The sequence below is a fragment of the Paracoccidioides brasiliensis genome, assembly GCF_000150735.1.
Source record: "Paracoccidioides brasiliensis Pb18 unplaced genomic scaffold supercont2.5, whole genome shotgun sequence".
NCBI classification, from domain to species: domain Eukaryota; kingdom Fungi; phylum Ascomycota; class Eurotiomycetes; order Onygenales; family Ajellomycetaceae; genus Paracoccidioides; species Paracoccidioides brasiliensis.
Window position 1 is genome coordinate 470,726 of NW_011371362.1, and position 15,269 is coordinate 485,994.

The 15,269-nt window shown below is 45.6% G+C and overlaps 8 protein-coding genes across 8 annotated transcripts; 4 read left to right on the top strand and 4 right to left on the bottom strand.

The window, feature by feature from the left end:
• Positions 1–673: 673 nt before the first annotated feature.
• Positions 674–1,092, top strand: PADG_04608 (uncharacterized protein; the record flags this gene model as incomplete). Its single annotated transcript, XM_010761767.1, has 3 exons — positions 674–727; positions 833–868; positions 943–1,092. The coding sequence occupies 3 exons, from the start codon at positions 674–676 to the stop codon at positions 1,090–1,092; spliced, it is 240 nt and encodes a 79-aa protein (XP_010760069.1).
• A 3,268-nt stretch (positions 1,093–4,360) lies between these two features.
• Positions 4,361–6,253, bottom strand: PADG_04609 (uncharacterized protein; the record flags this gene model as incomplete). Its single annotated transcript, XM_010762007.1, has 4 exons — positions 4,361–4,490; positions 4,557–5,210; positions 5,305–5,828; positions 5,954–6,253. 4 exons carry the CDS (start codon positions 6,251–6,253, stop codon positions 4,361–4,363), a joined length of 1,608 nt encoding a protein of 535 aa, XP_010760309.1.
• A 312-nt stretch (positions 6,254–6,565) lies between these two features.
• On the top strand, positions 6,566–6,985 carry PADG_11797 (uncharacterized protein; the record flags this gene model as incomplete). The annotated part of the gene is made up of 2 exons (XM_010762218.1): positions 6,566–6,882; positions 6,958–6,985. 2 exons carry the CDS (start codon positions 6,566–6,568, stop codon positions 6,983–6,985), a joined length of 345 nt encoding a protein of 114 aa, XP_010760520.1.
• A 267-nt stretch (positions 6,986–7,252) lies between these two features.
• Positions 7,253–9,182, bottom strand: PADG_04610 (uncharacterized protein; the record flags this gene model as incomplete). The annotated part of the gene is made up of 9 exons (XM_010761768.1): positions 7,253–7,424; positions 7,491–7,676; positions 7,747–7,952; positions 8,014–8,225; positions 8,279–8,310; positions 8,365–8,458; positions 8,564–8,832; positions 8,951–9,031; positions 9,115–9,182. The coding sequence occupies 9 exons, from the start codon at positions 9,180–9,182 to the stop codon at positions 7,253–7,255; spliced, it is 1,320 nt and encodes a 439-aa protein (XP_010760070.1).
• An 841-nt stretch (positions 9,183–10,023) lies between these two features.
• Positions 10,024–10,453, top strand: PADG_04611 (uncharacterized protein; the record flags this gene model as incomplete). The annotated part of the gene is made up of 2 exons (XM_010761769.1): positions 10,024–10,224; positions 10,286–10,453. Coding segments are annotated over 2 exons (369 nt in total), but the record flags the coding sequence as incomplete, so codon positions are not given.
• A 1,305-nt stretch (positions 10,454–11,758) lies between these two features.
• Positions 11,759–12,591, bottom strand: PADG_04612 (uncharacterized protein; the record flags this gene model as incomplete). Its single annotated transcript, XM_010762008.1, has 2 exons — positions 11,759–12,144; positions 12,291–12,591. 2 exons carry the CDS (start codon positions 12,589–12,591, stop codon positions 11,759–11,761), a joined length of 687 nt encoding a protein of 228 aa, XP_010760310.1.
• A 736-nt stretch (positions 12,592–13,327) lies between these two features.
• PADG_04613 (ubiquinol--cytochrome-c reductase subunit 8) lies at positions 13,328–14,030 on the bottom strand (the record flags this gene model as incomplete). Its single annotated transcript, XM_010762009.1, has 4 exons — positions 13,328–13,385; positions 13,488–13,665; positions 13,852–13,877; positions 13,996–14,030. The coding sequence occupies 4 exons, from the start codon at positions 14,028–14,030 to the stop codon at positions 13,328–13,330; spliced, it is 297 nt and encodes a 98-aa protein (XP_010760311.1).
• Positions 14,031–14,310: 280 nt separating this feature from the next.
• PADG_04614 (prohibitin-1) lies at positions 14,311–15,232 on the top strand (the record flags this gene model as incomplete). The annotated part of the gene is made up of 2 exons (XM_010762010.1): positions 14,311–14,631; positions 14,711–15,232. The coding sequence occupies 2 exons, from the start codon at positions 14,311–14,313 to the stop codon at positions 15,230–15,232; spliced, it is 843 nt and encodes a 280-aa protein (XP_010760312.1).
• Positions 15,233–15,269: the final 37 nt, after the last annotated feature.

Genomic DNA, 15,269 nt, shown 5'->3' on the forward strand with positions numbered 1-15,269 from the left:
TCGCTCTCCTCTCGTCAGCGTTAGCACTGGACAAAGAAAGATATACACTGGCCATACCTCAAACACACACAAGCAGAAATCTTTGCACGTTGCGCCTTGGAACAGATCATTTTTCTTTCGCTCTAAAATACATATACTCCGGTTTCGATGTACGGAAAAAGAACCCAGTTCCGGTCAGCGTCTAGAAATTTCTGTTTACTGCCTCCTCGGGTCCTCGAAAGTTCTAAGAAACTTTTTTCATAACTGCAGAAACAGCGTACTTGAAGGCAACTCTGAAGAGACTGTCTGTCTTTGAAAATGAAAATGGAGAGAGGAAGAAGACAAAGGCCAAGAACATTAGACTAATTTCCACGGTAATCATGACTGAAAAGGAAACAAACCACATTGGATGATGTTACAAATTTCCTTGATGAAAAGACAATGGCGTGGTATTCCGCATGTGGCATTCCCTGGGGAAAGCGAATGAATGCTTCTTCATGGGCCTCCTGGAACCGGTAAATCCAGTTTAAGCTTTGCCCTCGCAGGGCTGTTTGGGCTGGATATTTATATACCCGAATCCTTCATCTCTCGACGATGAACGCCTGCGCAGTTCTGTTTGCCAAGCTTCCTTCACGTTCCCGTCGTTCTTCTGGAAGACATTGATGCTGTCGGCACAACATGGATTGTAAACAAAATGGAAATTACTGGTGACATTGTGACATGCCCTCCGAAGAACGACAAACCTGGGGTAACTAGTGCTCTACCTGTCTGGTCCTCTTAATGTCATAGATGGTGTAGCATTGCAGAAAGGGTCGGGTGCTAATTATGACAACCAATCACCCCTATCATCCAGATCAGACACTCATTCGACCTGGCCGTGTCAACACATGTGTCAAGTTTCAGCTTGCTGACAAAAAACTAGTTACATAATCTTTCACTTGTTCAGTGTTGATCTTTATTCAGTTGAAAGAAGACATTGAAATGATTGGACAACCTGTGACTGCATTTGCTCTCAAGATACCAGAAGATGTGTTCAGCCCGGCCGCAATTCAATCATTCCTTCTGGAGCACAGGCAGTCGCCCGTTGATGCAGTTGCAAAGGCTGAGGAATGAGTGATCAAAGCAGGGCAGGGGTACAGACCAGTTTATCTGATTCTGGAAGCGAGCCGAAGAGTGATGACTCTTAGACAGACAGTGCGTGATCTTGCGGGATACTATTTCTCGTTGCGGCAGATGGTATGCTTCGGTTACGGAAATGAAAATGAGCCGTAGTCAGTTTAATTTGTTCTGTCTTTCACATTGGTTCAATATTGGATGACATGCGTCGGTCAAGTAACTATTAGAGCTGCTATTAATTAGCTTAAAGTGGTCTGAGAGGGTGGTGTTAGGCCCTGGTAACAAAGTCGAATGGGCAGCCAAGACTGCTAAAGGCGCGCTCTTCTGCAAATGCATTGCGTTGTGCAGATGCTGGCAAATTTCGAGGCTAGTATTATGGATAGTTATATTCAAAGCAGCCGAACATCTCAATTCCATACTTCTCCTGAATGAGGCTGATGTGTTCTTGGAAAAACAACCGCGCCTCGTTGAATGAGTTGCGCAAAGGCCTCTACATAACACGACGATTCATGCTGCATGCATTGGCCACTGGGGAAGTGGCCTCAGTAGTATATGCATATTACTGCGTGATAACAAGGCGCCCCACGTCCCCTCCTGTCTTTACTACCAGTCTAGAGTCACAATACGACTACTTAAGAACCCGGATTTCCTCTTGAATCAGACCGCCGGCCAGCTCCTGGAAGACACATGGTTCCACCAACTCAATTACTGAAACGAACAGGGTGTATTTTATTTATATTGAGCTAACGCAACGATTCAACATTGTCCACTCCATTATCCTTCCACTGCTCAAGGATCCAACAGGTTTCCTCCTGTATGCTCAAACGTACGCGATTTCCTCCCGCCAACCTATTCTCTCTTAACCGGAAAATGCACGCTCTTTTCTTCTCCCTAATCATCGAAGCAAACGCCAGTGTAGTGATCACGCGGATTATTGTTGGTATGTTGAGTTTCCCTATATATTTTATCGGTTGTTAGGTTTGGATAGAAAGAGCTATGCCAGATCTTTCACAAACGTCTTTAGTTTCCGGGGGGACCAAGTCTCTGGAGGCTTCGACAGCTTGCTTGAACTCTGGGCCTTGCTGGTATGCGACGGGCTCAGGCCTGGCCCAGTCTGAGGTTTGCGTAGCAAGACAGCGTTATTTTTCTTGTCCTGCTTTCATGATTCTGCTGGCGGGGGCTTTCTTAGGGATTCAATTAAAAGACATGATTGAATAGCTAATGGAGACATTGCTTGCGGAGAAAGGTAAGAAAGAAGATACTGATGCAGGAGCCCCTTACCTGCTGGGATAGCATGGTTTATAGACGCTTGTGTGAGGCGTTCCCATAACTGCATTAATGGATGCCAAGCGGCACAACTGCACGTTCAATGTCATATGGAGCTTGCTCAAACATATGCATTTGAAATTGTCTTGACTGCCGCCTTGACCCCTGGCTTGTGCGGCGCGGAAATTATTTTTGGAAGGTGAAGTCCCCTTGCTGATGGCGCTTCAAGCCCCGGCTCTAGGGTGTTTCTCGTCGAGGCCGCTGGGGTGCTAAGGAAAGCAGCTTCTCGCACTGGTATTTTGATTGGACAGCCTGCTGCACGGAGCTTTGGAAGAGAGGATGAAAAAGAGTCATACCACTAACCGTCGGGTGGAGAGAAAGTCCCGTTGTCCTTCGCCATTCAATCAAGACCTTGAAACGGGAAAGATTCCCGCCCTGTAAACAAGGATTTACTTGGAACTGGATATGCATACATCCCTTTGGTTGGACATCACGGAGGTCCACGCAAATGCCGCTTTATGAAAGGATTCTATTTCGGGTTCAGCAAGATGTAGCTAGAACTCTCAACATGCCGTCAAGTGACAGGGCTGTATTTCATTGTCTTGTCTACTGGCGGTTTTCAGGCTACACCACCAAACCCAGTATATGCTATGCAGCCATTCCCTTCCATGTCTGTATATTGTGCCGATATACGGGCCTTCAGGTCTCTTAGATTTCATGATGAGTGTGATGCAGAAGCCATCTCCGAAGCACACCAGAAGGCTGACACATGTGCTACTCAATATTTAGTGCAATTTGACAGAATAGAAACCGCTTCTGTCGATGAAACTATCTCACTTGAAGCGTGGCATATCATGTAGCGACATGCAGATGGCATTATACATTTAAATGGGGGTTCTCGAACTGAACTTTCGGTTCATAATCAGAGTTTCATGGAGAAGTCGCGAATATTGTGCTTTGCGCGAGGGTCAGACGGCATGAGCTGGCATGATTGACGTTAGATTAGAAACAGTAGCAGTTGTTGGCGCCCCCTTCAAAACTTGCTTCAACATCATGTACAGCATATATTATATCACAGCCGCTAATGCCGGTGTGTGTGACAGATCCGGCGGTGGTATTGATACCTCTCGTGTGCTTGAGATTGGGGTAGCTTACATGGCCGGATGTTGGCGCCGAAAGGTACGCAAACTTCAGCCGGTTGGTCTTGCAGGTAGGTGATGCTTGGACAATGGCAGATTGCTGTGGGGAGTATCATGACGGGATATAGGGAGAGGGAAAACGGCTGGCTGCCGGAGGGCGTGAATTGAGGGGTTTATGCGATGAGAGTGGTTTGTGGTGAGGGCAGACCCATGGCTTGAAGTTTGCATGAAATGGACGGTTCATCGGGGTGGGAAATGGTAGTTATATTTCATGAAGTTGAATTTTGTACGCGGACAGAATCGAGAACCTGAGAAGAGCAGGAATTGAGATCAAGAGAGAGCTTGTGCAGCGAGAAAATTGAATCATGAGATGCCTGCCATTCCGAAGCCAGATGAAGAGTCGTCATCTTTATTATTTTAGAGCTATTATTATTAAAATATATAGTATTCATATAATTATTAACAAAGTAAGCTTGTAAAAACTACTAAGAAATATTTCATTTTAATAATTTCTTATTTCTTAAATATAACTATATTTTTAAAAAGTTGGTATTAAAAATAAACCAGTTTACTATATTATAGGTTATATATTACAATTTAACAAACAGAATTTAAATTTTAAATAAAGCTTTACTCTATAACTTTACATATCAAACATTTGTGATTTCGTATCGATACCGATATATATTTGCCATCACGTTAATCAGACGAGCAGGATCCCCTTGAAACTTTGGGAAGCCAATGCGAGGCTAAGTGGCACGTAAATCGGCCACTATTTTCATATTTTTGTATTCTGCTAAATTTCTTGGTTGATTCCATATTCCGTGAATCAGAAGCAGTCAATGAAAGAAAAACAAGAATTAGGAAAAATCCTCCGTAATGCCTGCACCCGGGTTTTGCGTTTCTAAATAGACCCTCACGGGTTCCCTATTCAAAAGTTGTAGTTTCTGTCCAAAGGTATGCCAAGCCGCCGTTTTCCGGCGAGTTTGTCTGTTAGTCAGGACAAAAGGATCAAATGCACATAATACAACGTGCCACACCTAGGTACCTAGGTACCTAGGTAGTGGATTACCTAGGTAGGGAAGTAGGGACAAGACACGAGGTGGCAGAACGGCAAAGCAATGTGAGGAACTTGGTACCTTGATTTCTATGTCATGAAGCCCAGCCTCGAGAAGCTCTCCCTCTAGTTCCCGGAGTTTAATTGCAGTATCCCAAACCGAACGGCGAATGATCGTTTCGTCCACATACTCAAGCCACCGCCGCACATATTCATCGCTTGTGCGTAGACGCGCAAGTTGATTCGTAATGCGGTCCTGCAGTATGACAACTGCTCGTAGCTGAAACAACTCCCACATGGGATCCTTCTTCAACTGCTCAACTAAAGGCTCAGAAGGGCCGATGTCAGTTCCTTTCCAAGAAACCCTGAGCTCGCGTTGGCCCTGGTTAGATTGTAGAACGCGAAACTCTAGGCCGTCCTCTTCGTTGACACAGCACCACCAAACAAACCGACTCTCCCAATCCGTGGCTCCTGAGTCTGTGGAAAATAGGAGGAATCCAGGGGCATCGTCACAGACAGCCTTCTTTGGTGGTAGCAGCGGGTCATCACATGGGATGTCGAGGTCAAGGAAGAGCTGACGCGCCTTCGTGAGCCCATTTTCAAGGAATCCGTAGGAGAAAATCATCTCCGCCGCGCCCTTTTCATCACCATACCTATGTGATCGACCCACGTGTAGGCGAAGTTAGTCCAATTCTAGGTTTTTCTACCTGGGGGGATAAGGTAATCACTTCTCTGGGATCGGCATACGTGATGGTTACTTCGTCCCCCTTCCCCAAAGTCCGACCCCAGTGTAATTGTAACACGGCATTTCCCCCTCCGTCAACCTCGTATAATGCGTTGGTCAGATCGTTGGAGGCGTGGTTCGTCATATCCAAACACGGCACCATGACGTGACCAATACCAGGAAACTCTAGCGAGCGCGACCTATATAGAGCATCGACCAACTTCCAATCCTCAAACGTAAGCCGGCCAGTCTCCTCATGCCACCAATATCGGTTGCACCATTTGATATCCATGGTAGCTTCACGGAGATCATTAAATTCTTTCTCTAGAGAGGCAATTTTCGCATCAAGCGCCAGTTCCAGCGAGGTGCCATGTAGAAGTTCGCGCTCCTCGATGGTATAAAAGGTTGGAAGTGGCAGTGGTTCTGGAAGAAACTTTACATATTCTGTCCATGCGCTGGACATTCTGATATGCTCCTTTGATGACAGTTCCGCGTCTGAATATGAAATGTGGACAAGGAGGAATATCAATATAGCCCCTCGCGCTGTCTGCAAATATCAGAAACTGCCTTGTATACTAATTACAAATCATTCCTCTGGGCGACATAGGGCAAAGAAAAAATAATCCGCTGTCGATAGCACGAGGATAGACCCCCAATAAGTGAGAAACTCACCCTGGCATAATCACCTACGGCATCTAATACCTCTTTCAAATGTCTATCTGACTTTGCGTAAATTTCCACTGATTCTAGTGAGAGGATCAGATCACGCGGAACAGTCATCAAAATCTTGGGCTGAGCTTGTGCCTCCGCGTTTATCTGCTGAGTTGATATGGTTTCGGTCGAAACGACGGCAGAGCCTTTATCGACCCCATCTCCCGTTTCCAACCGTTTCACTTCGACACCGTGGAATTCAATGTTGTTGAGCCTGGTCCAAGCAGCAAGAGCATCGATGGGAAGTGTTTCTCGTCTCATGCTGATATATGGCTATGGAGACGAACTGCAGATACGTTGCTATCAGGACTTCCTTATACATGTCATTGGTCAAGTTAGGATTGTGATGAAATTGACGTTCTGATGCTTTGCGATGTTCGATGCGGTTAGTCGATATCAAGCGATGAGGTTCCAGGGAATGCCGAATTAGGCAGGTAATCTGAGACAATCCTTGCTGACGTCATAGTGCGGGCTTTGTCTTCAACCGAATCAGATTTGCTTATCATCCTTTTCTTATCGACAAAGAGTATCACGATATGATGGCTATGTTTAAAACAAAAACACTTTCTCCCTATGTTAGGATTATCACATCGTCCGCTACTGACCAAGCTGCTCTGTCCAGGAATACGTTACGCATGGACCGGCTCGACAGGAAAAGTTAACAGTTTGGAGCAGAGCAAACGCGGCGACACGACAAATCCTATGACAAGGGGCTCAACCAGCGGTTTGAAGGAAAAAGAAGAGGAGGCTCAAAATGGATCCGACAAATCCAAGAGTCAGGCCATAACGGAGCAAAATCACGAAAACTCAACCAAGAAGACGAAGAAGGAGTTTCCTGAGGCTCCAGATCCAATTATTGGAATGACGGATGAAAGGGGCAAGGTAGTTTTGTTCGGCTTGGGATTTCTGTATCCTTTCCATTTTTCTCTTTAACAATATACGGCTAACATTATTCTCAATTACAGGAAGGTGCTTGAGAAGAATGCTACCTAGGTTATTCGCTATGCAAGCATCTGTGGGGATCTGGGGGCCTTTTGGGATTCTAATTGCGGAGAAGCCCTTGCTCTAGCAATTCATTACTCATGCGAGGCGTTTTGGAGCCTCTTTTTTATTTTTATTTATGTATTTATTTATTTTTTGTGGGTTGACCAGCCGCGGGGGGGGGGAATAACAGAAGTATTATTACCCCGGTTTAACGCTATCATAAGGATATCATCGGCCAGGTTTAAAAGATAAAATCTAGAGATTTCGAAAATGAAATTAGATGGGGAATGAGAAGCAATGATAGTCTTCAACATGCACACTACTCACATCGTAATTTCCAACAGAAATTATTTCATCTTCTGAAACTCTTGTACCTCCTGCCCCTTCGATATAAGCTATTGGTATATCGCCCATTACTTTCCGGGCTACATCGCCAACAGTGCTATTCCTACATAAGGTTAGCAATTGATAATATTCTCCTGAATCTGCAGGCATTCCAGTCGTGGGGTCTCACTTGTTGACAAGTACGCAATCCTTGAAAACCCCATTCCGTATACCCGTTCCGGATGCAAATGTATGAATATTGCGGACTGGGAAAACGGGTACCAAGCCAAGCAACTCTGCAGCCCGCGAGAGAGCTTGGACGACGCCTGTAGAGCCGAACCGATACAGGACTAAATCCTTGAGATTGTCCACTCGACTATAAAAAATCAGTATCATAGGGGGTAAAATATTAGACCGAGAGGGGCAAGGTAGGGTTATTAGCACACTTCTTTAATTTATCGCCCATTTCTTTGAGTCCACCGCCATCGGGATCGCCCATCTCTATAAGATCCTCTCTTGTATCTATGCAATCGCTCCCTTCGATGTATTTGATATAGCCTTGCTTGACTAGTTTTCGGAGGAAGACTTCTGATATGGCAGAGCACAGCACGATTGACTGTGGATCATGCATTTTGGCAATTTTATTTATATTCTGCGAGTTTCCAAAGTCAGCCAGAGCGTCAGAAGGTTTTGTAAGATCTACCCTCATTTACCTTGTCGGCATCTGGATGATCGATTTTATTTAGTGCGAGAACAGTAGGGAATTTTTCGTCTATAAAAGCGACGACAACCCGCTCTACCGTTTCGTTCGACCACTCTTGAAGCGGCTCTTTTATGTCTAATTGATCAAGAAACCGCATGACAAGCTTCGACGTGCTTCCGTAACCGGAGAACTGGTTTTGAAGCGTTTCGGCAGCCGTTGCCTCTAATTCTCTGTCAGAGGTAGATATTTCGAGTGCCAGACGGGGAATGCCGTACTTGTTGCAGTATGCCGTCGCTTAATGGAGCCCCTGCCAACCTGTAAGTTCCTGCTTCCAAAAATCCACGGGAAGAATTAGCGGTACCATTTTTCCATCAGATTCCCGAGAATCCAGTTGACTATCTCTGATTTCAACCACACAATATCCTGTGATGGGTCGTACCCTCTGGTTGCCTTCCCTGACGTCGGAACCCTTTCACTTCAGTCCATCCAAATCCACACATTTTGATGATATTATTGCATTTGCGCACATTGCGCAATGTTTGTGGATTGATTTAACCAACCTTCTGCATCCGTTGTCCCACTAACATCTACCACATGTATCAACGCATCTGCATGGCGCAAGTCATCCAAAAATTTATTCCCGAGGCCTTTGCCTTCATGGGCTCCTGGGACAAGTCCGGCAACATCGAGCAGTTCAATCGGGACAGATCGGCGACCCTCATGGCAACCACCGTAATTCGGTTTGCATATATCCGAGAGATTATAGCGTTTGCAGGCGCAGTCTACTTGGAGGTAACCGATGGCGCGCTGGGGGTCAATAGTTGTGAATCTATCCTTGTATTTCAGTTATGAAAGATTAAAGCGTAGAGGACCGGGTATCAAAAAGGGGTGCTCGAAAAGAGAGGGGTTGAGGGTATTGGGTCGAGGACGTACGGGAAATTTCCTACAGAAATGTTTCATTAAGCATTGGTTTGTAGAAAACAGGCAATATTGTGAACATACCAACTTTAGAAGAAGCATCAGTCAAACTGTTGTGATTGCTGTGTCAGATAGGTTGATTCTAAACATATTCCATTGCTGGTTTGATATAAGTTGTATCATCCATATTCACCTATTCAGAGTAGTTGACTTTCCGGACGAGGGTTTCCCTACCAGCCCGATTAATGGATCGCCAGGCATAGGATAAATCGTTTTGACAAGGCAAATGAGTGTTCAAAAAGACAGCACGAGCATCCCAGGTAAAATATTTATTTTGGTCGAGCTGTGGGAAATTTTTGCGCAGGAGTAACGCAGAGCTTTTCAGCTTTCGTGTATTTTTGATATTGAGTCCATACATAAATTTCGGCTTCGGCTGAAAAATTAGCGGCGCGAACCGTAATTTACAGTTTTGTGGTTACATCATCCCAACATCATTTTCACACACAAAAGGGAAGACCAAATAATCATCGCGTCGAACCACTCCTGGGTTGGGTTGATTTCCGCGGTCCGTCATTTGGCTATATGAAACGAACGAATATAAGCCATGCATGGAATGTGATTTAGACCTCTCAAAAGTCCATCTCAGTTTGACCTGCCCTGAAGAGTGTTGCTGCTGCAAAAGTGCTTGATATTCAAACCATCACGTTCACGCATGATTCAGGTTCAATCATCACAGTGGTTACATGAGTTTACAGCTCATGGACATTTGAGCAACAACAGATTATGTCCAGCTCTCTCCCCCTTTGATGAAACAATCGTTTGATCAAGATGCGCGCAAGTGGAGCTCAAGTCAAGTTTTACTAGTTTTACCATGTGGCCACCACCTTGCAATCATCTAAACGGCCATGTTAATGTTTCATTCGAATCTTGCAGCAGTTTGTGAGCAAGTGAAGAAACCGGGTAGCACTGATGTCATTTGCTCTGAACCCAGCATAATGGGAGCCAGGAGTAGCATATAAATGCTCTCTCTCTCTTTGGTTAACAGATACCGTGCGTTATCTCAGAAATAGCATACTTGGTCAACTGAAATCGATTGAGCCAGTACTCCAATTGTTTCTCTACTTTGCTTCCACATAATTCCTCCAAACAAGACATCCTTATAATTACCCGACGACACTCATCATGTCCGAGCACCGACGAAACATTCCACACCACGAAAGAAGACACCCGCCAAGCGGAATCACAAACCGCTGGTCGGCATGGAGGGACCATTCCAAAGGATTCAAACGTGTCTGCGATGAAGGTATCTATATTTTATTCTCTTTTGCATTTTATTTGCCCATAAACTAACCCGCTTTGACCAGTCCATCATCGACTCCCGAACTGACAAAGCTGCAGAAATCGACCAGCGGAAAGCCAATCTTCCTCTACCAGAACAACCACCAGCGGCTTCTGACTTGAGGTCTGCAAACATGCAAACAACCGGTCGCGGTTCAGGCACGGTGTCTGGAGACCACCCTAGTGAAACGTAGATATGGGAGAAATGGAGGAGATAAAGGGACTCTGCCGAAGGATGCAACAGCACGGTAAATGGATTCCAGAGAGACGACCAAGGGTATGTATGCGGTGCTTTATTGGCGACTTAATCCTTCTGTAACCACATTAAATTGAGTGGGATTTCTTAACCATATTTGTATATACGATATTTTCTCCTTCTCAAAAATATACCCTGTGATTCCGTCTCACTTAGCACTTCTAACATGCAAATCGTTCGTGGTGGGAATGGCTGGTAGCACCGAGTCTCGCGGTGTTGTGAGGTTGGATGATTTTCGTAAACATGACATCACCGCTGCCGCCTCTCGAGTTTGAGCTTCTCAACTGGGAAAAATTTAACGAACTATACAAGGAACCTACCGAGGTAAGGCATGCTTGGTTTCTTTATATACACAAACACTATCTCCGTAGGTAGCTAGCTAAATATAGGTTGTCTTTGTCAATGATCCCCGATACATCCCCGGACCGCTACCTTAATCAGAAGCCTATATAAACACTATCTCCGTAAGTAGCTAGCTAAATATAGGTTGCCTTATCAATAGTCCCCGATTCATCCAGAAGCCAGAACAAAAATGGGGGCAAAAAAGCGATTGCGAGGAAAGATTCCGTTTGAGAGCAATGCCCATATATTGTATCAGCACACGAAGCATGTGTCTACAAGGACGAAAGATGGCAAAACGAGGCGCAACTGCATTTCTGCGTTCTCCGTATTGGAAATATATGCGATCTAATGAAGTGGGATACCACTCACTCGTATTCTGACGACGAATATTGCGCACGGGCATACCTTCTTTTGCCTCCTCCCATCTTGCGGAGGCGACGTATGCTCTGTACGGGCAAATCTAGATCACGTGAAGCCGACGGACAGTAACAAATGCTCAAGGCCGAAAAAAATATATAATTCCGTCGTCCTTTTTATACACCGATTTATGAAGGGTTGCACAAGAGGATATGCAAAACCTTGAGTAAAAGAAAAGGAAAAGGAAAAAAAAAAACAGGACCGAATGCCCGGCACCTCGTGTCACATGTCTAGCTGTTCATGACATGATACTAACCAGTATAAGAAAATCTTACTTTCACGAACGGGTAATTAGACAGAATAAAAACAAGGAAAAGAGAAACACCCATCCAGAAGATAACACAGTTAAAATAGAAGAAAGACGAGAAAAGGTATACAAACCAAGGGAAGGAAATGAAGGCGGAAGGACGCAAAGGGGGAAAAACACGGAGAAAATGCGCAAAATGTAAAATTAAAAGGACAAACCAGCAACAAAATTGAGTTCTTATATTTTTACCCTTTTTGCCTCTTTCTGCACAACCTTGACAAGCTCCGCATAATACTCCTTATCCTCCTTATCATCGGCATGCTTATCGTTGTCTTTCTTATTCTTCCCACTCGACCGTGGCAGCACCATGACCACACTGGTCGGTCGCTTGGTGGCCCCGGCGCTCCCCAGCTCAGCTCTTGACGTGACATAGACGTAGGGAATTCCGTGGTCTTCACAAAGAACGGGGATATGTGATATGACATCCATTGGGGAGATATCGGCTGCGAGCACAACGACGGCGCTTGGACTGTCGATAACGGCGTTGGGAGGTGGCACAGGTGATTTCCGCAGCGCCTTGACGACCTCTTTCACGCCTCGTTTGAGTGACTTGTTCACGGCGGCTAAATATTTCCAGGGGCTGTTGTTAGTAAATTAATTGTGTGGAAAGGTAATCTTTGTCCATCCAGATAAGAGGACGGAAAAATATTTGTCGCAAGTTGAAATGACAACGACGCCGGAAACATGTTCAGGAGAGAACCCGACATACCCTTCTTAACGCTCTTGAGCACCTTCTTCGCAACCTTATCCTCCGCCAGCGGGTTTGCGAACGGCACAAGGGCACCAATGGGTCGGTCCGCGGCCGATTTCTTCGAAGTGATCTCAGCAGCAACAACCGCTGGCTGCTCGAGCTGGTCTAGGACCTTCTTGGTCAAATCCTTCTCAGCAGCCTCAGCAAGCAAGCTCGTGTCCTTCTTCTTGTCTTTCTTGGACTTTTTGTGCACGCCATCACTCTCGGACCGCTTTTTGTCCTTCTTCTTTCTCTCTATTTCGGACTTCTCTTTTGCCATTGTGTCGGGAGGCTTGGAAAGGGACGGGCAGGTAGAGTGATAAAACGACAGACGGGGAAAAAAGGTTTAGAACAATTAAGTAAAAATGGCCGGCGGAAAAAAAGGGAGAATTGGGCAATAATTTTACAAATTTGCAAGGATTTTCCAACTGCTCTCTACTGGATTTCAACGTTTCTGGAGTTATATTAGAATTTTTGGTGGTCAGGGAAACTTTTGAGCTCATAGGTCTAAGCCCAATATGGACTAGCTCTATCCGATCAGAAAAGGTTCTGAGTTCGAATCGCATGGTTCAAATGAGAGTGTTTTATCTCCTTTCTCGTTATGCCGAGCATAGGTGGATACCACGGATAGCACAATTTTGATACACAGGTTGTCTATTCCATAGAGTGATCGGCCATTTAACTTGTAAGGTAGCCTCCTGATGTCGGTAGAACCGGACGGCAAAGTAGGGCAGATTGTTACGTATGATGATACCCTAATGTAGATGAAGTGCACGATCCCGAAGCGATTTGGAACAGACATTGATATTACCCAGCTTCCCCGCTAAGAAGATATTGGTAATATAAAAAATCAAATATATATATATATATATTATCGATGGCATTTATTGAAATGTATTTTGCAGAGTAGTCGATTGCTTTCTAATATGTTATATGTACTGTACAGCGTAATGACAGCTGACAACGCCTCCCACTCCTCTTCCCTAAGATACACACATATCCCACAAGTATCGCCTTTACTCCTCCGAAGAGCCCTCAGCTAATCGTCCAGGCTTGGAGTTCAAGTATTCGTTCCTATCAGAATATGCATGTCAATAACCGTTTGACCCACGCTCACCATAAAAAACGAACATCCGCAAACGGCAGTGAGAAACGGAGGTTGGCAGGTCTACGAACCTCTCGACAGCCCAATTCAATATCGCATATGCTGCAACAAAGGGGGGAACAACGTAAAGAGCCTGGTTGCGAGTTCTTCTCCACGTGTTGAATATGGCGTTGTAGAGAGCGCCCGCTAGAGGGCGTTGTCGGTTAGGGGACAGGGAGTAGGTCGCTATCTTCTGGGGGGTCGGGCAGCCTATTTTGATCCCATTAAAGGGAAGGGAGAGCAGTTAGCATGGGGTATGCTGTTGTAGTTTATACAGCCGCGAGTGAATCCATTAGTCGCGGCCATATAAACATGTTGGAACGAGGTTCAAGGTTGAACGAGGCGCGGTCTGGTTGAGTACGGGTTGTCGCTCTAGGAATCGAGGTTGAAACGTACCGAAACCTCCAAACCCACCGATGTATCTGCCAATTGTTAGCTTCTGTAGCATCAATGCTTTGTGATATGGTGTGTGGTGCGTCTATAAGCATCTGTAGTCCGACAGGTGAACTCGGGAATAGGACAAAGGGAAAAATAACTTACATTCCACGCTTGGGATCTGCGTGTGTGCCACCCATGATGCTAGAGATAAGGGAAAGGGAAACTCGTAGAAATCAAGTATATACTCGACAGAGACGGTGCGGTTGCTGATAATGGCGAAGTAACCTGGGGTTTGTCGTTTTGCGCTCAAAAGTTGAGTGGAAAAGAGTTGAGTCTCTAACATCGCCTAGCGCTAATCCTAATACAGACTAGCGTTATGGAAAAGTCTCCCAACTTCGACCAAAGCTTCATAAATCCAATTCAAACCAGCCGCCCCAGGAACATCGCATTCCCCCATCCATACTCGGATTTTTAAACATGGCGAACGCTCTCGCGGCTGTCTACAAATGGGGCGTGCCACTCGCTCTCGGGGCATCTTTTGTCCAGGCATCTATATACGATGTCAAGGGAGGAACCCGTGCTGTCATCTTCGACAGGCTCTCGGGTGTTCAGGAAAAAGTCGTCAATGAGGGAACACACTTTCTCATCCCTTGGCTACAGAAGAGTATTATCTACGATGTGAGAACAAAGCCCAGAAACATCTCGACGACCACCGGAAGTAAGGACCTGCAAATGGTCAGCTTGACTCTCAGAGTCCTCCATCGACCGGATGTTCAGCAACTGCCAAAGATCTATCAGGTACGTTCCCTCATCTTTTGCTCACCCAGTCTACCGTATGTGTAGATATATATACGTGAGACTAACCATTAACTCCCAGTCCCTTGGCCAAGACTATGACGAAAGAGTCCTCCCCTCCATCGGCAATGAAGTTCTAAAATCCATCGTCGCCCAATTCGATGCTGCAGAACTCATCACACAACGTGAAGCCGTCTCCAATAGAATCCGCAATGACCTCATGCGCCGTGCCATGGAATTCAACATCGCCCTTGAAGATGTCTCCATCACCCACATGACTTTCGGCCGCGAATTCACCCGCGCCGTCGAACAGAAGCAGATCGCCCAACAGGATGCTGAACGGGCAAGATTCATTGTCGAAAAGGCTGAGCAGGAGCGACAGGCTAACGTTATCCGTGCGGAGGGAGAGGCTGAGAGTGCGGAAATTATTAGCAAGGCTGTTGCGAAAGCTGGTGATGGCTTGATTCAGATCCGTAGAATTGATGCCAGTCGTGAGATCGCTCAGACGCTAGCCAGCAATCCTAATGTGACGTATCTTCCTGGTGGCGGGGAAGGGAAGGAGGGTGGAAAGAGCACCAGTCTGTTGCTTGGTTTGAGGAGCTAAAGAGCAACAGAATCAGCAAAAATGAAAGAGTACAGTG